At 40.3% G+C, this 25,952-nt stretch overlaps 1 protein-coding gene across 1 annotated transcript; it reads right to left on the bottom strand.

The window, feature by feature from the left end:
• Positions 1–2,208: 2,208 nt before the first annotated feature.
• On the bottom strand, positions 2,209–25,001 carry LOC133112951 (mucin-13-like). Its single transcript, XM_061222923.1, has 13 exons — positions 24,774–25,001; positions 12,455–13,285; positions 12,175–12,294; positions 9,914–10,024; positions 9,432–9,541; positions 8,871–8,929; positions 8,524–8,666; positions 7,442–7,576; positions 6,312–6,354; positions 6,077–6,114; positions 5,519–5,606; positions 4,521–4,722; positions 2,209–4,156 (listed from the first exon to the last, which is right to left on the bottom strand). The coding sequence occupies exons 1-13, from the start codon at positions 24,832–24,834 to the stop codon at positions 4,037–4,039; spliced, it is 2,061 nt and encodes a 686-aa protein (XP_061078907.1). The 5' UTR covers positions 24,835–25,001; the 3' UTR covers positions 2,209–4,036.
• Between the last annotated feature and the right edge of the window lie 951 nt (positions 25,002–25,952).

The raw sequence follows: 25,952 nt of genomic DNA, 5'->3' as shown, positions 1-25,952 counted from the left end.
TACAAAACAAAACGTGACTCAGAAGTTGAATGCTGCCAACTACATCTTGCTATCGACAGCTGGACCTCGTGAGCCTCCCAGTCCTACATCACAATCACAACCCACCCCATAAAGGATAACTGGAAAATGTAAATAATTGCAAACCCAAGTCCACTATTCGTCTCTCATACCGCACGAACATAGGGGAAGTGCTGGTGAAGAAAGGAAGCTAGAAAAGCTATATCATACCACTGCTGTTACAGGCAACGCAAGGATATGGACATAGCCCTGAGTGAAATTGGCTCGGACCACATATCAAGTGTTTCAAATGTAAAAGACAATGTAAATTTGAACAAGATTACTTGTTTAATCCAGAGGTAAAAAAATGTACTAGGAGGACAATGTTTACACAAAGTATGGCTGAACAAGATTGAAAGTTTACTTCATCATCCCATCATAGGAGGTACATTTCTTGCCTCAAGAATTAACAAGTAATCTTATTCAATTATACATTGTCTTAATCTGAACTTAATTTTTAATATCATGACTACATCATATTCTGAAACCAATATCGTGTATCGTATAGTATCGTGAGTTGAGTGCAGTGTCCCACCCCTATAAGATAACATGTCAAATTTGATGAAGATTAGATTAAAGAAGCAAAAAATTATTATTATGTTGATGTTGTTACTTCAGGTTAATTTATTCTTTGGAAGGCATAGGATCAAATGATTGAAATGGTAGTATGTTCCCTTAACCATAGGCAGATCTCTTTTGCCTATCACTTCAAACCTGTACATTTGCTCTAGCACCCCCTAAAGGCTGACTGATCCAAAATTGCCTTCCAGTCCATTCAGCCATTTTTGAGAAAACTATCTATTTTCTGGGACTATACCTAAGAAAATTAACTACTTCTTATTGTGTAAATGCATTGCTAGGTACCAAACTAATGTAAAATATGGTAAGCTTCTTGCACAGGGTTTCCTACCCTTTCCAATATTCAGGTGATGGACAGTTTAGGAATATTGCTGCATTGGCAAAGCAGAATGAATATACAAGTGTGTTACAGGTTTTGGCCATGTTATAGATAAACCTGTAATTGTACTGGCTAACGAGACTGTGGTTAACCAAATGTGAAATAAAGTTCAATTTTAAATGTGATGCAAGTTGGTGAGAAAGCATTAGGGTGAGTAATCCTTTTTGGAGAGCTTTTTGGACACTTTTGGCATGCTTTATGAAAACATACTCTCACATATGTGAATAAAACATATTTTAGCATTTTGTATCAACATTTTTTGTTTCTGAACAAAAACGTATGCTGATGTTATGTATCAGGATAGATTTGGGGACACTTGAGGACACTCGGGTGCAGTGGAACGCATTTTGAAATTGAATGCTTGTCACTGTCTTTTCAAAATGTTAAATGGTAGGCATTTATTAGCATAAAGAGAAATGTTAGCCTTTATTCAAAGCGCTGTACAATTGATGCTCATCTACCCATTCATACATGCACTTTTCTAGAACTAAATAGGTGGAAATCACCCTCTTGGCAGGCAAAGTAGAAAGAGTTAACATATTCTGTGAAGTTCATCAAGGGTGTATGCAGTAAACCCTGTTTAAAATAGTCTGCAGTGGCTATACTGGTAATGGCAATCCAACTTATAGGGGTGGTACAGGTATGTAAAGCTGTATGAAATTAGGATAGTTGGAAGTGTTGTATAAACAAAACCCAGGGAATATGATATGAAACCCAAAAATTGGTCCCTTTTGAAAAAAGTGTATGTTTAGGGCCAAATATCTCCAAAACAAAGGTTGATGCACATTTTCTGAGGTGAGATATGAATTCTACCTAAGAAATGCTGAATACAAATAAAGAAAATAAAAATGTATAAAGATTTCTTCTTTACAAAGGATTACCATCAACCATCCATTAACCATCAACAAAGTAATCATATTTTGTGCCAAGATGCATTTTTCATTGCGACACACGGAAAATTTTAAATGGCTCTACCGGGAAAATGAAATGGAGTATGAAGCTCAAGTTTTCATGAATTTTATATCTTATAATTGTCTACCAACACACCAGCATCCTGGAGTTGGCCTCGAATAGCTGTAAACTCACTTGAACCAAATAATTTGTCTTTCTCACCACTCAAGTTTTTTTTTAACTTTATTTTACATACATGGTGCATGCATATCATACAATCAAAAAAGCCAAGACGCCAACTGTAGGTTTAAATTAATTTATTTCAGTGTTCATTTTCATCCCATGCCCTTCCGTGCAAAAAAAGCAACCCTTTTTCTTATACAAAATTATGTACAATTATAAAACAGTTTGAGAATGCATTACATGTTATATACACACAATTAATTACCTATGTTGATATTTGAACACATTCACTGTTATGTATAATATTGGCACATTGAAATAGATGGATTATCAAAAGTTAATTTTTTTAATGAGCTGTGACAAAAGGCACATACGGTAGATAATTTTCAAAACAGCAAAACTGGGAGACTATCTCATAAACCACAACCCCTTCCCTCAACACAATATGAACTTCCAAACAATTATTTCTGGGTTCCAGCCCCTATAAGAAAAATACAATCTTTTGTTGTTGTGAATTTCAGACTCGAAAATAGAACATACATCCATAACTTAAGTAATGTGGAAGCAATGACATAAATCCCCAAATGTGCAGTTATGAAACTTTACTGTCATGTGGCTTTACTGGGTTTACAATGCAAAAAAGAAATTGAGATGCGACAGTAATCTTCAAACCCAGTAACCACCAAAAATTCATGGTAGCTGGTGAACAGTGAAACAGAGTTTACATATTTTGGTAGTTAAAAATCTTTTTGGTGATTTTCTTTTTTGGGGGGAGAATAACTTCTTCATAAATAGGACAAAAGATAAAAATGTGTGAACCCATTGAAATAAAAATGCAGGCAGCATCTTAGTGCCATGGTAATTAGAAGTAATTCAGAAGCTACCATCCTGTTACCCAAGGTACCTGAATTTCTTCAGTACATAATGTATCCGTATAAATGGGAAACAATTTAATTGTAGCATGAAATTAATTGCCTGTGTTTGCTACATCTTTTAAACCGTTACTTGTCATTTCACATAAAATAGTTTCAGTTATGAAAAACAACTGCCAACAAGATTATCTCCAATCTCTTTATGTAACCTAATGTAACCAAAAGTGGTTGTCATAATAGGAAGGATTTTGTGTGAAGTGCACAAAAGTAATATGTTACCCTTTAACATAATTAAGAGAATATCAGCTTCCGATGGGTAATTCTAGACACATAGACACATTTGTTAAACCAAAACCAAACCAAAAAATAAAAAAACCACAACCAAAAACAGCTTCAATTCACAGGAAACATTCTGCCCCCCTATTTTATTCTCACAGTGGACAAGTGTACATAAAAATTATGAATGTGAAAGAACTCCCAGATGTGTGGAAACAGTGACATCTGTTGGATATAATCCACCTTATATCCCAACACTGATTACCTGTACACATATCCTACAACCAGGTGAAATATGTTAACCGATTCTAAAGCACAGAAATGCAGCTAATTTTTTTTTCAATTTAATTTACATGGAGAGCAAACTACCAGGTTAATTAGCCTTTCAATAAGTCATGGCCAAATGTCTCATAAGAAAGATAACCACTCTTTAAAAACAACTGCCCACTGGACTGTAAAATAACATTTCTTTGTCAGTCTGAATATAACCCAACAATATTTTTTACATTTGGGAAATCTTCATATTTAATTCCATAGTAGTATATACATTTTGGCAATCAGATTTTACCCCAGCATTGTTGTTGTTTATAAATAATGTAAAGATTAAATAAAAAGAAGAAAATCCATTAACCTGAAATGACAGAAGGCACACTGGGTGTTAAATTCACGTACCATGAACCAATGGTAGTGCTATGGGTTTATTTGGGAGGCCACGTTTGCAGTGTGAGACATCTCAGGGCGAAATCGAAAGGAGGATTCTTGCAAAATCCCAAGGACAATCTTCCTTTTGCTGCAGGTTCTATTTGGTTCCACGTCCATTGTCCGAGATGAAGTGTGGGTTGTCCTGGCCGTGGTTCAGATAGGAATAGCGTGACTGGTTTTTGCCCGTGAAGGTCCTCAGGTCATCGTAAGAGGACATCTGGAACACACAACACATGACAGACCTTGTAAAGCTTCATGGCACTCATGGCACAATAATGGCTGACAGAACAAAGAAGCAGCGTGTCTGTGACTGTGTGTGTGTGTGTCACTAAAGGTTACGCAAGGAAAGGTTATTCTCTATCACTAGTCCAGAGTACAATGAACATTGAAAATAGAGCAGGTGGGTATCGTTTCATGCCTGCACCTGCAGGCCTGTTCTCCTGACTTAAAAAAGGGGACAAACAAATCACTCTCAAGAGATAATAGACGGTAATCACATCCTAGTCTTTAGCATCTGCTAAATGAAATCAAATGTAATGTACAGTCATGCAAGGAGAAAGGGGAGAGCTTTTTTTTTTTACCGCTCCGTTTCCAGGGCGATCTTTGGCGACCAGGGCCCGTGTGCTGCCGCTCTCCGTCATCTCCAAATGGGATGAGTCCCACTGGGCATTGATGTTAGCGCTGGCTCGCGGGATCTTGGGTACAGGCAAGTGATCAGTGGACCAAGTGGTCCTGGTCTCCTGAGGTGGGGGGTAAGGACTGTTGTAGTTCTTCTTTTTTGTCCTGGAAACAATATTCCATAGTTAAGAGTTAGAAACTCTATACAATGTTTTTTTCACAGGCCAGAGAGAGATGTGATTGAGTAGTGTCTGTGCGCTAAGATGAAATGTAGTCCTATGACCTCAGACTCTATGGTATGTAGGCGACACAGGGCTGTAACTGTATGTAATTTAAGGGTCAAAGAGTACGGTCTATGTACAGGTACAAAGAGCTGTTTACATATGGAACTTCAGAGGAAATTCTGCATGATCATTAGATAACAACTCCCAATTTTTGATGGTAACATTGATTTTACTGTAGACTGTATAGTGGTTTTTGCGCATTATGTGCTGATGTTAAAATGGCAGCAGTATTGTGACCATTTGGGTCACTCCTACTGCTATATGATTCTGTGTAAGGGGGACCAGGGGGGGTACCAGCTACTGTAGGCACATAGACTCGCTATGGGTACAGGCAAAGATATGAAATGGAAGAAGAAGATATACTTGATTGAACTGCATTGGGGTGATTTGTCCTCTGCATTTGATCGATCCTAGTTAATTAAGAGCAGTGGGCAGCCACAGTGCGTTGCCCGGGGAGCAACGCGGGGTTAAGGGCCTTGCTCAAGGCTTAACAGCTGTGAAGATCTTATCGTGGCTACACAAGAGCTCGACCCACCAACTTTCCGGGTCCCAGTCATGTACCGTAGCCACTATGGTGCAGGCTAACGCTCCAAAAATGGCGTAGGATTTAGAAGGAATCATGTGCCTGCCCAGTAAAGTGTCTGTGGGGTGTCACTGATGCCAGGTCTCCAGCCCACCTGGAGCTGTAGATGATAAAAGCTAGCAGCATGATGAGCAGGAATCCACCCAGCACGCAGGAGACCACCACCACCGCCAGCAGGGAAGCTACAGAAAGCACACAGAAACACAGGTCAGCCTGGAGGTGAAATACTCAAATACAGAACGCAGTCACTTACAGCACCTGCCATGGCGATACAGATAGCTGTGCCGCTAAGAGCATACGACCTGCAATTAGTTGTTATCAAGATTGATAGAAATGTGAGGCTCCGTGTGAAGAGATATGGCAGCCACCCTGTCACTGATTCATACTGTGAAATGGTCTTTCTCTGTGTACCAAAAATACTGCAGAAGCTGGATAAGACAGCATGCGTTTGCTCCACCCATTTTGAGATACGCGAAAGCCTCACTTCCCCAACACTAGGCTTTACTCAAATTACCCTTCAAACTGCTAGCCCATATAACCCATAATATTCTCCATGATTCTAATATTATTTCACATATTAGTAATTAGTTGTATCTATTCTTTATTGCAATAATACATAAACAGCACTAACAAAACGTCTTGCAGTACTTACAATCATCGCAGTTCAATCCTGCATAGCCGAATGGACAGCTAAAATGAGAAAAGGTACTTTGGGTTACATTATATCATCAGGATCATGAAAACCTAAAAGAGGGTTTGACCATTAAGATGTGGGAAATCGGAATACGAACTGTAAATATCATATGAAGTTGCATTCTGATGGCACTCGGGGGTGCCATAGAGTAAAATGCAAGAACTAGGTGAAGTTTGACACGAATGGTACTCACGGGACACATTTGTTCTTCTCTGCTTTCTGTCCACTGGGGCAGACTGTGGAGATGAGATGAAGCCATTAGGAGTGCTAGACAGATCAGAGTGACCAGCAGAGAAACTGTACCTCATTCCAGACCCAATATGCAACTGGACTAGGCCTCATTTTTAGAATGGTCCACCAATTAGCTATCCATCATGTAATTGGTTTTCGTCATGCCAACGCATTTTTTTTTGCAAATTTTGTCCGTTTTAAGAAGATAAGGAAGATGGGAAAATGGCTGGGTTTTATTCTACACTGTGGAGCCTGGGTGGGAGACCAGTAGCTCTGCCTGGGAACCCAGGATAGAGGCAAGCTAAATGGACATTTGTTTGGGTCTTCTCTCTGCACAGAAAATCCATCCATTCACCAGCAGGAAACAGCAATTCTTCAGCGAAACTACTGGGTCTTAAAAGAACACTGTTAGCTGGTAAATAAACAAGCCCTCTTGGGGTGTTATAGTACTGGTGTAACACTTGACCCTGACCTTGCTCTCTGTCTCGTTATTTCTTGTTATCTCTTTATCTCGCTCTCTTTTCTTTTCTCCTTTACCTTTTTCATGAAGACCAACAGACATGGCCATTTTTGCAGTTCCTGCTGTTCCTGTTCCTTGACAACTTGTGAAAAGGCCATTCATTGCCAGGCAACAACTGATACACCTGTCATATGAAATGTGAAAATTACACAGTCCCAATCTCAACTCATTAAGTGAAGATTGGGACTGTGAAAATGGCTGTCTTCCTTTGCAAGCCTAATCACACACAGTTGCATTACCCAGCAAACGTACAGCGTTCCTCTGACCTTACTTTTCCAAGATAAAACACTTGTGTGCCGCGGGGTCCAATGATCCAGCCATTACATTAGCTGAGCATTTATACACCAAGCCTAAAATATACTCACTCACTCACTCACTCACTCACTCACTCACTCACTCACTCACTCACTCACTCACTCACTCACTCACTCACTCACTCACTCACTCACTCACTCACTCACTCACTCACTCACTCACTCACTCACTCACTCACTCACTCACTCACTCACTCACTCACCAGGATGCTGCGACACACAAAGACAACAATCAAATGCCCACTTCCACTCACTGACCTGAGCAGCTTCTTTCTGAGAAGTCTGTCGAGATGTAGCCAGAAATACAGGAACAGCTGACAACGCCAACATCGCTTTTACAATTTGTTGTAGTCACATCACAAGGATTTTCTTTCAGCTGGCATAGGTTAACGTCTGTGGACAGTGCCAGAGAGGAGAACAAAGTGTCAGTGGTTACCAGACATAGAGACGGACAGACATACATCTTCATTTGACCATAAATGTAATATTTATTTATTTTAATTTAAGCCTATTGATAGCAAACTCTTACCATGGGACACCAAGAATATAACAGCATAACAAATACAACAAATACAAAGAATTAACAACTTGTCAACTTTTTACTGCACCATCATATACCAAAATACTGCACTGATCTCTATACTTGCACTGTTATATTTCCAGAAGCCATACCACCATGCACTCTGCTCCTGACAAATGGCTCAAGCTAAGCAGGTGTGGACTTAGTTAGTAGTTGAATGGGAGGCCTCCTGGGAAAACTAAGTTGACAAGCAGTAGGTGGCAATCTTCTTTCTGGTCAAACAAACCCCAATGCCCAGTGCAGTGATGGAGACACTCAGAGACATCGTCTTTCAGATGAGATATGAAACCGAGGCCCAGACTAACTGCGGGATCCCATGGCACTCTTGCCAAAAAGTGGGTTCTCCGGTGTCCTGGCTAAATTCCTAACATGGCTCTTTCAACCTGCCACCTAATAAGCCCCTGATTTAACAGGCAAAAAGAAATGAGAGAAGCGCTATATAAATGCAACTATCTATCTGTAGTTCCCAACCCTGTTCCTGGAGATCTACTGTCCTGTTGGCTTTCGCCCCAACCCTAACAAAGGAAACCTTATTCAACAGCTATACATTTCACCGAGCTGCCAATTAGTGGAATCAAGCGTGCCAGTTTAGGGTTCAAATTAAAACCTACAGGAAGATAGATCTCCAGGAACAGTGCTGGGAACCACTGATTTATTCTCTCATAACAGCCACAGACAGACAGTAACCTACATGCAGATATGCGGCATGACTCATATGACTTAAAGGTTACAAATGAAAAATGAAGAAAAATGGTCATACCTTTGAATGTTGCACCATTTAGTAAGTCACAGTTGTCCCCACACTGTTTAATCGAGTCACTTATGCTTTTCTCAACGGATTGCTGGTTAACCTCGGAGGTGAGCTGGAAAATGTTGTCCACCGTCGCTACCACACTGCCTTTACTGCAGCACAAAAACAGGCAATCAGTTTAATTCCTGTGAGCTCTCCATCACTCCTCAGAGCCTCACTGTATGATGTAGTTCAGCAAATTAATATCAAGTGTGATAACAAGTAAAATACACGCAAAACACAAACAGCATGCATGAAAACTATCAGGAAGTTGTACACTTTCATGTATGTACATATATATACAGCTTTCCACTCACCTGAGTTGTAAGACTTTGGATTCAATATATGCTGGGTTGTCGGCAAATACATCTTTCAGCTAAAAAAAAAAGACATATAAAGGTGCATTATTTCACAGGTATGCTAAAGTGTCTCAACAATTCCAACAAAGAGGCTGTACCCCTCCAAAATCAGGATGCCGCAATAAATACAATGATTGTTTGCTTAGCTATCACCTTTAGCCAGGGCAAATAACAGGGCAAATACTGTAGCTTCCTTCTACTCTAGGTCCTGACCAGCGATCAGCTCAGACAAGCTACCAGTACTAGCTGGTTGACTAGGTCATATCCAGCTAGACCAGCTTATGACAAGCTCTTCCAGCTAAAGCTGGTCAAGCTGGCATAGCAAGATTTTACACCAAGGACAAGGATAAACTGGCACACATGCAGTACCTCTTCACACAGAGTATAAATCCAGTATAATTAGTCACTTCACATCAACGCATTAAACAGAAGATATGCAGCAAGATACACAGTGGTCTATAAGGTGCTACCACTTCTAAATTTAGCTAAGGAATGCATTTGGAAAAACATGTCCCTTACCACAGCTATTATATTGTCTGCCGTTTGCTTAAATAATTGGGACTGAGGGGATAGCATTTCATCTGCAAACCCCAATGCCGTGAGTGTCAGGTTTCCAGGGAAGGCCTTAGCTGAAATTTAAAGAAGTACAGGTTGCAATGACCAGTTTGCCATCTTCAAGTAGACCAAAGCTAGAATCAAATTTACTGTTAACAACTGTTTTAGCCTTGTAATAATGCTTAAGATCTTTTTTTTTTTTTTCCCACAAGTAGAAAATATTAGCTTGTTTTAAATCAATGTTTGATTGAAAAGTGACATTTTCTCATTCCATTGGCAAATTGAGAAATTAATCACACTGTCTCACCTCATTGGCAATATTTTTGTCAAAGTAAAAAAAAAAAAAAAGAAGGATGTTAATCACTGCTTGTTAGGGAAAACTCCAAATCACAAGAATTACAAACCACCATTAATCCATAGTGCCATCTGAGATATTAAGGCCCTACCTTTCGCACAGCTGCCATCAGCAAAGAATGACCCAGGAAGACACTGGCAGGTGGGACCATCAAACAATTCAATGCAGACGCTGTTAAATGGACATGTAATCAGGCTGCAGGCTGCAGAAAGAGAAAAAAATCATCTTAGGACTGAGTAGGTTGTCCACTGTGATAGTGGTGATTTAATGACAATAACCGGTGTGTGCTTGTGTGTGTCTCTATATATACAATTGGCTCCAAAATTACTGGCACCCCTGACAGGCAAAGCACATTTGGTGTTGTTTTTTATAAATTTATTTCAGATTTTTCCCTTTTTCTCCCAATTTAGCAGCTAATTGTACCCCCCTCTATTCCAATTAGAGTTAGTGTTAGATACACCGTCCACATCTCGCCAGGCCGAGGAGGAGCAGCGAGGCAATTATGCCACTCCACGTGAGCTGGCCAAACTTGGCTTTTGGCAGGACCGGTCAAACCGAATCAAACCCCAGTCCCTGGTGTGCAACTGCAATGAACTGCAACCGCAAGTCTGCTGCATCTTAGCCTGTTGCGCCACAGCGGCCCCACATTTGTTGTTTTTAATGTTTGCTTTTAATCAACCATTTCTGTTTTGATGTATGATTGGACTCATTGTCCTGCAGGACAGTCTACCAACAACCAAGTCGCATCTTCCTAGCAGAGGCAACCAGATTTTCTTCCACATTTTCCTGGTACTTTGTTGAATTCATTGTGCCACTGATCTTAAATAGTGCCCCTGGACCACTGGCAGCAAAACATCTCCAAAACACCAATGACCCATCCCCATATTTGACAGTAGGTATCAGGAGCTTCTCCTTGTATGCATTCCATTTAACCACCAAACATGTCGATGATGTCAATTTTGGTCACATCTGACCATAGCACTCTCTTCCAGTCATAATTCCAATGAGGTTTGGCAAACTCAAGATGTTTGGTTTTGTTTATTATGCTCAGTAAAGACTGTCTTCGTGCCACCCTTCCAAAGAGTTTGTTGGTATGGAGGTGCCATTTTATGTTTTGTTTTTAGACATGGTAACCCCAAGACACAACCAATCTCAGAAATTCTTAATCTGTGATCCTTGGGTTACTTATGGCCTCCATCCGTGAGGATGATATACACTGGGGGGATAATGTATTCTTTTATTATTGCCCTTTCAGTGCTAAGGGGTATGTTTAACTGCTTATGTATTTGTTTGTACCCATTACCCAACTTGCGATGGTCAATTACCATTCTGAATTGACAGTTCTTTGACTTTTCCCATGCTGATGGTTGATGGTTGAAATTTTGCAATATTTGGAATGACACAACATGGTTCCTTTACACTGAGATTAGGGGTGCCAATAATTTTGGCACCTATGGTTTTTAGAATGAGATTATTAAATAAAAAACATTGAAATATGAGACTAAATGTATTTAAATAAACAAATTTACACTCAGTGACCACTTTAGTAGACCATTACACCTGCTTAATGCAAAAATCTTATTAGCCAATCATGTGGCAGCAACTAAATGCATACAAGAATGCAGATGTGGTCAAGAGGTTCAGCTGTTTTTCAGACCATGTCAGATTGGGGAAGAAAAGTGATCTCAGTGATTTTGAATGGTCAGATACAGCATCGACATGTTTGGCATTAAAAGAGAGATGAATAAAAAGGAGAAGCACCTCATACCCACAGTGAAATATTGGGGTTTTGGGGCTGTTTTATTTCCAGAGGTCCGGGTAACGAAGTAGCATATTAAGTAATAGACCACTTTTTAGATAAAAAACTTAGTCAAGGCTGACTGGGATTACCTGGATAGCCAGAAGCAAGCCAGACAGCCAAGGTCTGCAGAATAACTGCGGTTCTCCACTATGTTTGGTATAACCTACCAACTGATTTTTCTCATAAAACTGCAGGACAGTGTACCTAAGAGAACTGATGCCGTTTTAAAGGCAAAGGGTGGTTACAACAAATATTGATTTGATTTAGTTTAGTTTTCCTACTTAAAACTGATGATTTAATTATTTTTGCTTCACAGATATTTACATGTGCCTATTCATACATATATATACAGTGCAGTCCCTAAGTGTTTGTACAGTGCACAATTTTTGGCTTTGTACCCCAACACATATGATTTAAAATTAATGAGACAATGTATATAGTATAATGCATATCCCTGTTTTTGTCACACTTCTTTCATACTGCATACAATTTATTGTACATGTACATGTACATATCTACATGGCCAAACATTAAGTTCACTGAGAGCGCACCTGGTGGCTTAGCGGTGGTGGGCGTGGCAGTTGTTTTAGTGCTGGGTTCTGTCGGGGTGGTCTCAGTTGGGGTGGACTCCGGTGGGGAGGTGGTCACCTGGGTTCCTGAACTGACCGTAACTGTAGGTCAAATGGTAAAACATTTTACGAATGCAATTTAGTCAGAAACAAATTAGCTAATCAGATTAACCTGATCCCCTAAAGTGCTCCATTATTGATGAAATAAAGTCTTGAACAGAAGATGCATAGGCAGTCAAAAGAGCATTGGGGGCATACATACCTTCAGGTGTTGAGCTGGGCGAGGGTGCTTCTGTGGTGGTTCCCGGAGACTCATTCCCTGTTGTGGTAGGTGTAGTTTCTGGTGTTGAGGTAACAGTGGTTTCACTGGGCTTGGTTGTGGCCGTGGTATCCTCTGGTTTCTGGGTGGGAGGTATAGTTTCTGGTGTTGAGGTAACAGTGGTTTCACTGGGCTTGGTTGTGGCCGTCGTATCCTCTGGTTTCTGGGTGGGAGATGTAGGTTCTGATGTTGAGGAAGCAGTGGTGCTCTGGGTTACAGTTGTGGGCGTCGTATCCTCTGGTTTCTGGGTGGGAGATGTAGGTTCTGATGTTGAGGAAGCAGTGGTGCTCTGGGTTACAGTTGTGGGCATCGTATCCTCTGGTTTCTGGGTGGGAGATGTAGGTTCTGATGTTGAGGAAGCAGTGGTGCTCTGGGTTACAGTTGTGGGCGTCGTATCCTCTGGTTTCTGGGTGGGAGATGTAGGTTCTGATGTTGAGGAAGCAGTGGTGCTCTGGGTTACAGTTGTGGGCGTCGTATCCTCTGGTTTCTGGGTGGGAGATGTAGGTTCTGATGTTGAGGAAGCAGTGGTGCTCTGGGTTACAGTTGTGGGCGTCGTATCCTCTGGTTTCTGGGTGGGAGATGTAGGTTCTGATGTTGAGGAAGCAGTGGTGCTCTGGGTTACAGTTGTGGGCGTCGTATCCTCTGGTTTCTGGGTGAGAGATGTAGGTTCTGATGTTGAGGAAGCAGTGGTGCTCTGGGTTACAGTTGTGGGCGTAGTAACCCCTGGTTTGCTGGTTGATGTTGTTGCCGGTTCATTGCTAGCACTCTCTGTGACTGCAGAGGAAACAACCATAGATTTACAATGATGACACAAACATTTTGAGGCATATCAGAATCCAAACCAAGTGACAACGTTCAAGATTATGGCCACTCACTTCCATTAGATGGCCCAATGGTATGTATTATACAGTAATGAGTATTAGTGTTCACTATAACTCTGTAAAGAGGCTTCAGTTCGGAGGTCAGCCCACAGCAGGCTGCAGTGTGCTGGAGAACGGGCTCCTCCCTGTTTGTCCATTATCACTGTTACAGCTGCAAGTTCTCTCACAGTCATCTGACTCTGCCCTGGATAAACACAGCCTCTCAGCTCAACTCACCTGATAAGACCCCCATAAACACCCTCTCCTCAGAAAAAGGGTTTCCTGGGGATAGAATCAGCAGGATGACAATGCAGGCCTGTCTATCATATCCGGTATAATCTCCCGACAAAACGCATGAAGCGGGGAAAGAATCCCACAGATTTTTTGCCTCAGGGGAAAACCACCATCCCTACTGGGTGTTAAAAACAATTGTTGCATCGCCATAGACCCATGCAGACACAAGGATGGAGGCTTGGTAGGAGTCAAATTTAAAACAAAAGCACTTTATAACTGGGAATGACATACTTTGCAGGATCTCCCAAACCTGTGGCCTGAATTCCCCCATTACTGTAAATTTATGTTTTTAACAAACACTTTAGATCATCTATTCATATGGCACAAAATACAAAAGGCAAATTATTTTGTTGAGGTGCATTCATAATCTCAAAGATTTGTGTTATGCAAACTGAGCAATTCAATCTTAAGTGATTTAGGACACTCCAGGAGGCAGCTACATATCTACATATCTGCTGCTCCCTGTGGACAACTGGAGCCCCGTAATGTACAGGATAGAGAGGAATTCCTATAGCCAGCTCCAACCCCAATGGACCAGTCATTGGAAAGCCAGCCACCCAATAACCACAACCCCTTCCCCCCATTCACAAAGTGGAAGTTGTGCTCGGAGGAAAGGGAAACAGTAGTGTGGTTAAGAATGAGGCTTTCTTTAGGCTGCTCTGGGTCCAGCCCCAACCTGATAAAGATCCTTCCCTGGAGTAAATATGATCCAGAGCCCCACAATGAACAGAAAAGCCTGTGCCGCTGGAAGCACTGGGATACAATTTCATTCCCTGCATTGTGTTCAGCCAGATTTGAGGAAACAGGGGGTCCAAGAAATACTGCTAAGCGTGTTTAGAGTTCCCACTGGGTAAAGCAAGGTAGCATAAAACCTGATTCAGACTCCACTGCAAATATAAAATGTAAGCTGTAAACAACATTTATTACCAGTAACCAGTGTCAGCAATTGACACCGTTGATAAACGGATGTAAATTGACTGATTAAATTACACTGATGCTAGAAACATTTTACCATTGTAAAACAAGCCTTAACCTACAAATACATGCAGGGGTGAACTGAATAAAAGTATAAGGACTAGTGCTGGGGAAAAATAATACAAATCTTTGGTTTGGTCTTTGATGAATACAAAGAACCCAGAACAATAAGGAGTGGCTTCAAACGCCGAGGAATGAGTTTCAGAGCCTGCCTTTCCACATTGCTCTCAGACAGTGAAATCAAAGTGCTTAACTCGCTTTTCAAAGGGTTTTATGCCTCTGGGTTGCCAGAGAGAGCTGATACTGGCTGACGTCAGCGAACGGGCTCAGCAATAAACGGCAACAGGGTGGAAAGGGCAGACAAAGCAAATACGCTGAAAAGGAAAATTAAACCCCTGAACCAACACAGACTCACTCTGCCTATTTCCTCAAGGCAAGGGCAATGATGAGCTGTGTCATGCCTGACTAACACCAAAGCTGAGAGGTGAGAGGAGGGAGGCTCAAGTCTGAAGAGGCCAGTGTTGCCAGGTACGCTGCCCTTCCCCACACCTCCTCTTTATCAGAGACTGCACCCCCCTCCCAACGCCCCCTTCGACTGATGCACCTCCACCAGTGGCACTGGGCCAGAACTCCAGGCGGAAGCCTCCAAACATCTCACAAAGGTGGGGCTATGACCATATCTCAGCAGACCTTAAAGAAACAGGAAGGCTTGTGCAGAGTTTCTGCTAAAACCAGCCTCCTTTATTCTATGGTTGACACCCCAATCTCAAATTTTCTAATAAAATAAATACCACATATAACAATCCACAAAGCCATTCACAGACATTTACAGTTTATATTCATGATGAGGGATATTGGGAAAAGTACAGAGCTGGAAAACACAAAGAGGGCTTGAACAATGAAACCATATACTGTATGGTTGAAGAGGCAGTTGAAACCCCACCCATGGTGATGTGGTGCAGGCTTCAGGACTGAAATGGAGGATCACTTTCACCCTGCTGCCAAGCAATGTTTAACCAACACTGATACTGCTGTTTTCATGGAAACCTAACCGAAAATCAGATCAGCGCATGGACACAATGGGAATGTCCTGGTGACATTCCCTGTATTCACTTCAATTTATGCCTTATTCAATTGCAGGACAACTGCCAAAACAGTACATACCTCTCTGTGGAAAAAGTTGGGCATGACTTTCTAAAAAAAAAAAAAAAAAGAGTTTTTTAAATACACTGGCATCACATATATCAAACTGGTATAACTGTGTTGTTCACCTCGATGGGCAATGTCTCTCCTCCTGACCAACCACATTTGTGTTCAGTGTGACATAAGTTTAAAGAATAAGCTTACAACTGAGACTAGCCAATCAGCATTCACAGCCATGTGCATGCTTCCTCAAGTATAAACTGCTGGGGAGTCTCACAGACAAAAGGCACCAAGTAAAGAGGTGCAAAATTAAAGTCAATTAACCTTTGCTAATTAGCATTTTCTCCACAACTGCATGCTCTTCTTCAACTCATAGGCACAATTAACATTTAATATTACTTTACAGGAAGAAAAAAAAAATCCACATTTTAACTATTCACTCCCCTTGACACATTCCATTATCCAAGAAATATCTTGCCAAATGTTTAAACTAGGGGAATCTTATACTATGTCAACACCTCCACTTTCAATTAGGTAACTCCGACAGCGAAAAGATGTTTAACACTGGCTCTCAAACGGAGGTTAAAAAAAAAACTTTTTCTTTCAGCATGTCACTCAACGGCAGTTTTGTTTAAAAGGTGAATCATTCCTTGCAACTATGTGCATTTAACAATGCCACAGTCGGGTCTGTATTCAGGTCCTGTCTGTGGGGATCATGCACCTTCTGGCAGGGGACAAACACTCACAAGGGAAGCTGAAAGACCTATTCAGTCTTGTCCGATCCCACCTACTTCTCCACCCATTGGAGAGGACCTGCAAGGTCCTTTTGTGTCCGGCAAAAAATAAATAAAAGGATGCAGGAACAGTCTTCTGTGGGTGTCAGGTTTCTTCTGGCCTGCTTCAAATCAACCTCAACCTCAAGAAGAGCAGCAGTGTACCATAATGACCAGGGAACTGGACTAGCAACTCCAAAGTTTTAGGTTAGATTCTCAAGTGCGGAAATGTCATAATAGTTGAGGAAGGGGTATTTCACTGGAACTGCTTCAGTAAAATATACAGCTTTAAATACACAAATTGATGTTATGCTAAAAAGAAATTAAGAAATAATACATAAAAATGTCCAGAAGAATGTCGAGAAGAAATCCCGTCTAAAGGCGGAGGTAGGTGGAGTGCACTGATCCAACAGTCATTTGGTGTAACCACAAGGAGCACTGCACAGGCATGCACACATACAGTACTGTAGTGCGTTCTCACAGTAAATACACCCTAGCCCCAGACCATTCAGGTTCTGACAGGTTGATAACTGTTACCGTCACGTAATATTCTGGTATGTCAAAATCAGAAAAGTGCACCTTAACAGGTTTCCTGCTTTTGTGAATCAAAAGGCGCACTGTTTCTCAGATCACAGAGAAGCTGTCTGTCTGTAAGGAGGCACCACGAATTTCACAAATTTGGGGGTTTGCTGCATTACTCCAACCTTTTTATTCTGCTTCGAGGGGTGCATTGCAGCCCAAATGTTCTACAATACTGCAGAGCAAATGTTCTACAAGATCTACAAATTTTGTGAGATAGAATTTAAATAAAAGCTAAATTTGCTGTCTGTTATGGAGAAACCATTTTACAAGAACAACTAACTAACAAAACCACTTCAAATGGAAGTGAATTTGTGGATTTAACATATTCTCACGTTTTGTATTCCCTTTGATCAGTTTTCACCTGTGAACAGTCAATGGACATTTGAAATGTCCTTTACAGGTGTGAAAAGAACAAAATACTAAATTATGACACCCTGTCAAAGCAATTTTCAGTTGGCTGGGCAAGTAATTACTGATACATATGCAAAGCAATAAAGCATATTCAATTTATGGTCTTACTTCAAAGCTATTTCTTAAGATTGTATTTCGAAAACTTTGCCAAGGACAACTTGTACAATGGACATGATCACGTACAATAGATAAGATCAAGTACAAAGTACCACTGAACTATAAATATACGCAGTGACCACTTTATTAGGTTGACCTGTACACCAGCTTATTAATGCTAATATTTAATCAGCCAATCATGTGACACTTTACATGCAACTACATGCATAAAAGTATGCGGACGTGGTCAAAAGGTTCAGCTGTTTTTTTCAGACGAATAATGTCAGAATAGGGAAGACGTGAAATCTAAATTACTTTGACCATGGAATGATTGGCAGGGTGGTTTGAGTATCTCAGAAACTGCTGATGTCCTGGGATTTTCACACATAACAGTCTCTAGAGAATCGTGTGAAAAACAAAAAACATCCAGTGAGCAGCAGTTCTGTGCGCAGAAACACACTGTTAAAGAGAGAGGTCAGAGGAGAGGGCCAGACTGCTCAAAGCTGACAGGAAGGTGACAGTAATGCAAATAACCACACAACAGTGGTGTGCATAAGAGCATCCCTGAACGCGTCAAAGCTGTAAGTGGATACACTACAGCATAGGGGTGTGAATGCTTAAACGAAACTCATTTTTAAACATTTACAAAAAAAAATTCTGAAGCTGAAATGGTGAGCTCAGTTTACAATAAATGCACATTCACCACCAGGCGTATTATTGTGATTCTAAACTATTCTAAACTATCAATGGACAAGCTTCAGTAGTTTCAGCAATCTGGCCATTTCAGGGGGTTTAAAATGCAAACACCGCAGGGAAATTAATGCTACAGTAATAGAGTAATAAATCAAATAATTTCTGTAGCTGTTGGTTGACTTATGGCTTATTGTAACGTTATGTCGTTTCTTAAGGTTCACAGAAGATCTTTATTCCTTGATACGCAAATTCAAACTACTGGCAAACTGAACGTAGCATTCCACTATGCTGTATCTACATAAAAATAAACAAAGCATTGGACAAATGTTGCACGTAATATTACAATACGCTGTTTACATTCAATCCACAAGCATGCAAACACAGCAGGGAATTGAATGCTATAGTATATTAAATCTGTAGCTGTTAGTTAATTGCCTTTTGTATGCATTTGTTCATCCATGCTTATTCGTTGACACGCAAATTCAAACTACCGGCAAACTGCGCTTCGCTTTCCACTATCTAAATAAAAATTAATAAAGCAATATATTACCATTAGGCTATTTATCCATCGGATATTGAAAGCAGCATATTTATAGATTTCATGCCAATCAAGTCTATCAGGCAGAAGCCATAGGGAAAAGGGATTACCATTTTAACCAATGAATTTTAGGGATTTAACTACAGATTTCTGAAACTGTGAGGTTGTAAATCTTTAATTTGGTAATTAGGCTATTATGGGACTTACAATGTTGACATTTAACTATTGAGATGGCTGAAAATACAGTTAAATGATAAAGAAAATGCAATTAAATTGGTCAATAATTAAAAAGAAAATTAGCAGTCATAAGCAGTATCGGTTAACTAGTTCACCCTTTAAAAAATGGGATGGAAACTGTTTATAAAAACTGATGATTTCTCACATCCCTACCACAGCAGCAGAAGACTTAATAAGTCTAAAAGTATTAAAAATATGGCTCACTGAGTGTAGCTCTAGTTAAAAGCTCTAGTTAAAAGCACATCTTAAAAGCAAGTAATGTGGCTCATGTTGCAAGTGCATCAAGAAGTATGCTCATGTTGTATTTCTTGATGTCATAAGAGAGGATGAGATTAATGAGCAACAGGGCTGAACACGCTATTCTCTGAGGCATTGTGAAACTTTATGAGGAGGAAAAAAAGGAAAGCCTGGGCCAGTTTCAAGTACACTCCCAGAAAAGAAGGGTTCTTTGGCTTGTCTCCATAGAGGAACCCATAGTTCTTTATAGAACCGTCTACTGAAGGTGTGAAGAGAGAAAGCTCCCAGACAAAGAACCATTGCCAGTAAAAGAACACAGTGTTCCTTTTGGATCCATTTTTGGATGTAGGCCAAGATATAAAAAAGACCCTTCCAAGATTGCACATAGTTTCTGTGGGATGGTACAAGATTTGACAGGCTTTACAAGGAAGCATGAGATGTACTCAATATCAGTATCAATTATGCGTAATGTTAAAACAAACCAAATACTAATAAGAAATACCACTAATTCATGAATTTAATTCCTTTAACACTGAAACTCCCTTGGGAAGAATATTCAATTACAATAGATCTAACACACACACAAAGAGGCATAGTGAGTCAGTTTGACCGAGGAATAAGAATGGACCATTGTGATAGCGTTTCTGTTTAACACGAGCAGTAAGCCTTTTTACTCACTTTGTCACAATTGTATACCTATATGTTGCTTATTTATATTATTTAATCTGATTCATGACCAAAGTCTTCTTTTTTAATTGACCACATCATCATAGTATTTGTTGTTTGTAACAATTCATTTTGTTGGAGAAAGAATAACTTAATCACCAAATATACAAATGAATCAGGAAGTAAGAGCGGTTGTCTGGCAGTCGGAGGGTTGCCGGTTTGATCCCCCACCCGCAGGTGTCGAAGTGTCCCTGAGCAAGACACTTAACCCCCCAGTTGCTTCTGACAAGCTGCTTGGCGCCTTGCATGGCATCCAATCACCATTGGTGTGTGAGTGAATTGGTGAATGAGAATCATAAATTATACAGCATTTTGGGTAAAGGTGCTATATAAATGCAGACCATTTATCATTTACCATCACAGAATATACAAATACTCAAATTTGCCTCACACAGAATACATTCATTCAAGTATAAATTAGCTGTGGGATAGATACATGGGTCTTGAAAAGGTCTTAACTGAGGACTCGTGAATGTACCGAAGGCTTACCCCAGCCTCTGGGGTTGCCACGGAAACATGTCCTGCTGACTCAGAAGGATTAGAGAGCATTCCAGAGATAGTTTGTCTCCCATCAAGCAGTTTGGAGCCACAATTAAAGAACAAACAAAGATAGGATAGGTCTGCAAGTTTACACCTACTTTGGTTGTGGGGTCAAGAACAAGCATCCTTGTGTCAAAAGCATCTGATTACGTGAGGACCTTAAATAGTTTTAGTGCAAATTAAGCAGTCCTTCATTAAGATCTTTATTGATTTTTTCACTTTGGCATATTGGGATAAGGCTGTGCTAATTTATGTTTTGTTTGTACAGGCCAGCAAAAGACTACCATGGGAACAGCTTAACATGCAGGGACAACATAGCAGCCCAGATCTCAATGCGTGGTTAAACATTACTCAGTTAACAAGACTCAGTGCCAATTTCCTGCATCAAGGAATATCCTGTTATACCAAATCCATGATCTATATGGTGACCATGTCTTTCTAAGGTGTGCATCACCGTACTACTTATCCTCCCCCTATTAAGACACATTGTCACCAACTGTACAACTTCAATCATCCACACAGAAAGAGTCCAGGGGTTCGCCAGATGAACACTGTAATTCAATATAGCCATTAATGTTGGAGTCAATTCCATTTAAATTTAATCAATATAGGAAATAAATTATTTAAATTATTTAAATTATAGATTTAAATTATACTACTTATATTAATTAAATTATATAATGTAAATTGCCAATAATGTTCGAAAAAGACTTTCAGTCAATTCATTCAATTTAAATTAATCTTGAATGACACTCTTTTGAATGGAACTAACCCAAATAGTGTTCCCATTACACTCTTAAAATAAAAAAAATAAAAAACTGACAGCCTATTCTTGTAATATTATTCAAATGTTGTGATATGATACACTGGCTAAAACATTGCAGCAATACTGCCCTGATTTTTGCCTGGAGCAAGTTCTACTAGCCTGTGCACAGTAGTAGTACACAGGATTATCCCGGAACTAACTTAAATTTTGTAACACAACACCACCGAGTGCACTTCCACATATAATGTATAAAACCCCGAAAACCAGGAAGTCTATTTTCTTAATGACCTCATCATTAATTATGCTACCTATATACGTGCAAAGTTGCAGTTTGCAGTTGCCTCACTTTGCACCTGCATTTACAATTGTTTCATGAAGAACTTTTCCTTCCAACACAAGGGATGCACCATAGGTATAGTTCAGCCAAATCCTGTCTTGTCATGACCATTCTCTTGGCACATTTTCACAGGCATGGTGAGTTAGATTTGGGAAGCAACTGACCATGCAGAGAAATCCTATGTGTGAAGGAATTCCCTTCATATTGGATATCACTATCTATTCTCCTATCTTAACTCCCACAAAGTAAATACACAAATAGACTGGGCCTACGTAGTAGGGATGGCAACTCACAAGTGTCCCAAAACACCCACAGGGAGACTCTCAATCACTTAAGCAAAGGGGAAAACAGTCCTGATAAATTTCACCAGCCGATACTGCCTGGATATCCTGGCTAAGTGTTAACCAACAGGAACCAGATTAGTCAGGGCATAGATAAACCATGGGGTAGAGATGTTTCCCGTGACCTAATTCGTGGGAATATGTCTCCCTTCATCATACTCTGGAAAATGTAATGTAAAATTAGAATTTATAGGATTAGTCAAATCTGTAAAGCAAAGCTCCCTGATCCCCTGCTGCAAACAACTCAATGAGGTAATCACATAAACAGCCAAAGTTTGTCTTGACAAACCGCTTGCCTTGTTGTGATACCCAGATTGTACTTGCCTTGTTGTGAATACCAGATTCTGAAAGCAGCCACACCTGAGTTTTGGCTACCTGCGTGGGGAGCGCAAAGGGCCAAAACAATCGACAGCAGCAACAGGTACCGACACAGAGAAAAAAACGGCAACTTCTGACTCCAGATGTTCTAATTTTTCAGTGTTCCTGGATTGTACGTGAAATCCAAACCGATAAGGCTCAGGTATTCATTTAGATAATACAGAGCCATGGGGTGTAGCAGCCAACCATTCTACCCATCCATCATTTTTGGCAGAACGCAGAGAGGCCATTCATCCGAATTGCAATGCTCTTAATGCTTAAAGAATATATGGTTCCCAGAACCTGAAACTGCTCACAAGGAGACACACTGTCATATCCTGTTAACACCTCCTAACACAGCATTTTCACTCCAATTACAGAGTGAGTATTAAGTGTGACCAAAATACAGAACTGAGAGCCTCGCCGCCTCCTGCACTAATGTCTGAACTAGTTTTCAGAGCAGCACTTTGAACAACAAGTGAGCCTGTTTTAGCTCCACAAGGCCTGTTTTTAGCTCCACATTTCAAAACAAACCTTCAAGTGCGCTCTGACTTTTCCAAGGGTCCTCTGCATTGCGATGCATCAAGCCTCAAGGGAGTGCTGGCCTTTCCAGAAACTCTCAAGGCCAACCTCAGAGTGTGTGCACCTTTGTCATGCCACTCTTATCAGGAGTGCCAGGCTGCAGCTAAATAAGTGAATGCTGAAGTATGTTGGAGTTTTGCGCCTGAGTGCAGTTCACAGCTTCCTCCTTAAGCACAGAAATGTCTGGCAAAATTTTGCAGCCAAATTCCAAATGAACCTGCAGAACGATGGCTGCAGAATGCATCCCAGATAACTGCTTTCAGTCTCCTTGCGTCTATCAGCCAGGAACATAGATTTCAACATAAGAGCATACAACAGTCTCACACCCTATATTTAAAAGCCTATGAAACACTGAAGTAGTGAATACAAGGGGTCTGGACAATGCTAAAAGCGCTCTGACTGGTCTTGGGAGGTAATCTGACCTCTATGGCCAGCCCATTACCCTAGTATAGGGTAACCATCCTCAATGAAGTCAGCAGGGAAGTGGTGAATCAGAGCTATGGCTCACATTTAGTTCACTCAGCTATTTCTTTCTTTGGAAAGACAATGAAGTACTCAAGACACTAACACATTAGGCACTTTATTTTGAGAAAGGGACAAAACCCGCCTTTTGGCATCATTCCATGCTATGAATTGGGTGTTGCTTGCTGTTTTGAACTAGATGTCACATTGTGGAATAATTTTCCTAAATTCCTTGTGTTGAAATTCACCTGGTTAATATTTGATAGATGCTTAGCCTTGGGGAAGAAACAAACTCACTGACCATTAACAAACAAGCGATTCAAACGGCAACATTATCCTTACGCCCTCTAACTGACCAAGGAGGGAACTGATAAATTCTGCCAAGATAATTATTTTCACTATCTCAACACTACACTTCGCAGCTTCTCAGAGTGTGTCATGAGATGGGCACTGACCACTCCCTATTCAGGATACAGAACTATTTAAATACAGAACTAATTACATTCTTATTTCTTAATTGTAGTGATGCTTCTTCGCATAATACAAAGGTACAACAATCGTGATAACGCTGGCAAAAGCCTACATCTAACAAATCGAAGCGCACATTCTTTATATCACATATGACTTTTAATTCTACGATAATTTTCTTCCAATGTCGTAGAAAAAGGGACAATTGTGTCACTACGAAAATAGCTAATCAACACATTGACAAATAAATCCAACGCGATTTTACAGAGCCGCTATCTTTGTGAGTGAGAATCTGACACCACCGAGGGTGTCACCATAATGATCTTGTAAATCTTTCTATATTTCAGAAATATATATTTCTAAATGCATACACATACCCACATCAAGTCAACAGTTTAATTGCGATAGGGTCTACTAATGTCACAACATTTCATCTGGACATTCATGTGGTGTAAGTTCTGTGAGACTTTAAAGAGTACAGCTATAGGCGTTACAATGAAACCTGTGTCTGAGAAACATTCAAACATTTAAGTATTCTTCTGTCCGATCTCTTGATCATCATCTTGCACGATTATTCATTTTAAAAATGCAATAAACTGGAATCTCGTAGGCTATTTTCTGATTATCTGGTTATCTTAAATGCTGCTTTCCTCCAAGCGCATAAATCTTTATAATAAGGGAATAGAAATGTAATGAGCACCTTAGGCTAAAACAGTGCCGTTAATAATAGAATGCGGCAGAATTTGGTTATAGAGTCTCATATAATAAGTTATGTTGCCTGAGCGACAAAACAAACTGACATGCTTTTTTCGTAACGAAGGATTATGTAAAGTAATTCGCTTACCCGATGTCTCAAAACATGTTGACACAAGCCAGCAGAAAAAAATAAGTTTATGAACTAACATATTCGTAGGCTAAAAGCTTAACGCCGAAAAATGTATTGCTTGCGTTTTTTTTATGAATAAAATACAGCTATAATTAAAACTTTGTGCCCTTTTCTATGTTCTTATCTGTCAGGCTAAACTAGCGTTAGAAAATAATGGATCCCTTTTTCACCGGTGACTATCTCTAAGGTGTTTCTGAACTATATGCCACTCGTAACGGTGTAATCTTAAGCCACTCCTCGCTGGGGCGGATCTAGACTCGTACAGCCTGATGAACTCATGCGTTTTATGTATGTTAATAATTATCGTCTTAAGTTAGGTCCATCGGGGCCAAAATCTTTGAATTACTTGCGAATACACAGCTGAAGATATTTTTTGAGGTTTCTGTAACCTCAATGGATTACATCCATCCATCCATTATCTTAACCCGCTTATCCTGAACAGGGTCGCAGGGGGGCTGGAGCCTATCCCAGCATACATTGGCCATACGCAGGAATACACCCTGGACAGGTCGCCAGGCCATCGTAGGGCACACACACCATTCACTCACACACTTATACCTATGGGCAATTTAGACTCCCAATGGATCACATGCAAGCTTTATGTCAGGGCACATTACTTTTACAGAAGCCGTTCTTGTAACCAATGACATCATTAGCTCCCCTTGATAAGAAGCTACACTGTGCCGCATATATTCGTTGACCTTTCCTTGGCTTTTGACTCTATAGATCATGCATGCAGTTTAGGCATTTACAAAACCTAAACTGCATTGGCCTTGGTGAAGATGCAGTAGGCTGCTTTGAAAATATTTATCATTTATCATTTATCATACAGAACACAATGAACCACTAAATTTACGGAGATCACTACACTTCCATGAGGCTCTATTTCAGGACCTGTCCTATGCTATGGTCAGATGAGACCAAAATGGAATGTTTTGGCCATACACACCATCAACATGTTTGGCGGCAAAACAGGAATGCCTACAAGAAGAAACAATGACAGTTTGCCACTGTCAAACATGTAGGTGCGTCATTGATGCTTTGGAGGTATTTTACTGCCAGTCATGGTTGCCAGGTCCTGCTCTAATTTCCGGCCAAAAATCTGCTCAATACCTGCCCCAAATTGCTTACAACTAG

The sequence above is a fragment of the Conger conger genome, chromosome 2, assembly GCF_963514075.1.
Source record: "Conger conger chromosome 2, fConCon1.1, whole genome shotgun sequence".
Lineage (NCBI taxonomy): Eukaryota > Metazoa > Chordata > Actinopteri > Anguilliformes > Congridae > Conger > Conger conger.
This window is presented reverse-complemented; position numbering and strand designations above follow the sequence as displayed.

Excerpts from the sequence above, each read along its gene's own strand:
- LOC133112951 (XM_061222923.1), bottom strand. The coding sequence starts at position 24,834 with ATGTTAGTTCATAAACTTATTTTTTTCTGCTGGCTTGTGTCAACATGT. Across the intron at positions 12,295-12,454 it reads GCCCAGCTCAACACCTGAAG|TTACGGTCAGTTCAGGAACC; the intron begins GTATGTATGCCC and ends TTTGACCTACAG. Across the intron at positions 4,723-5,518 it reads TTTATCATCTACAGCTCCAG|GACAAAAAAGAAGAACTACA; the intron begins GTGGGCTGGAGA and ends TATTGTTTCCAG.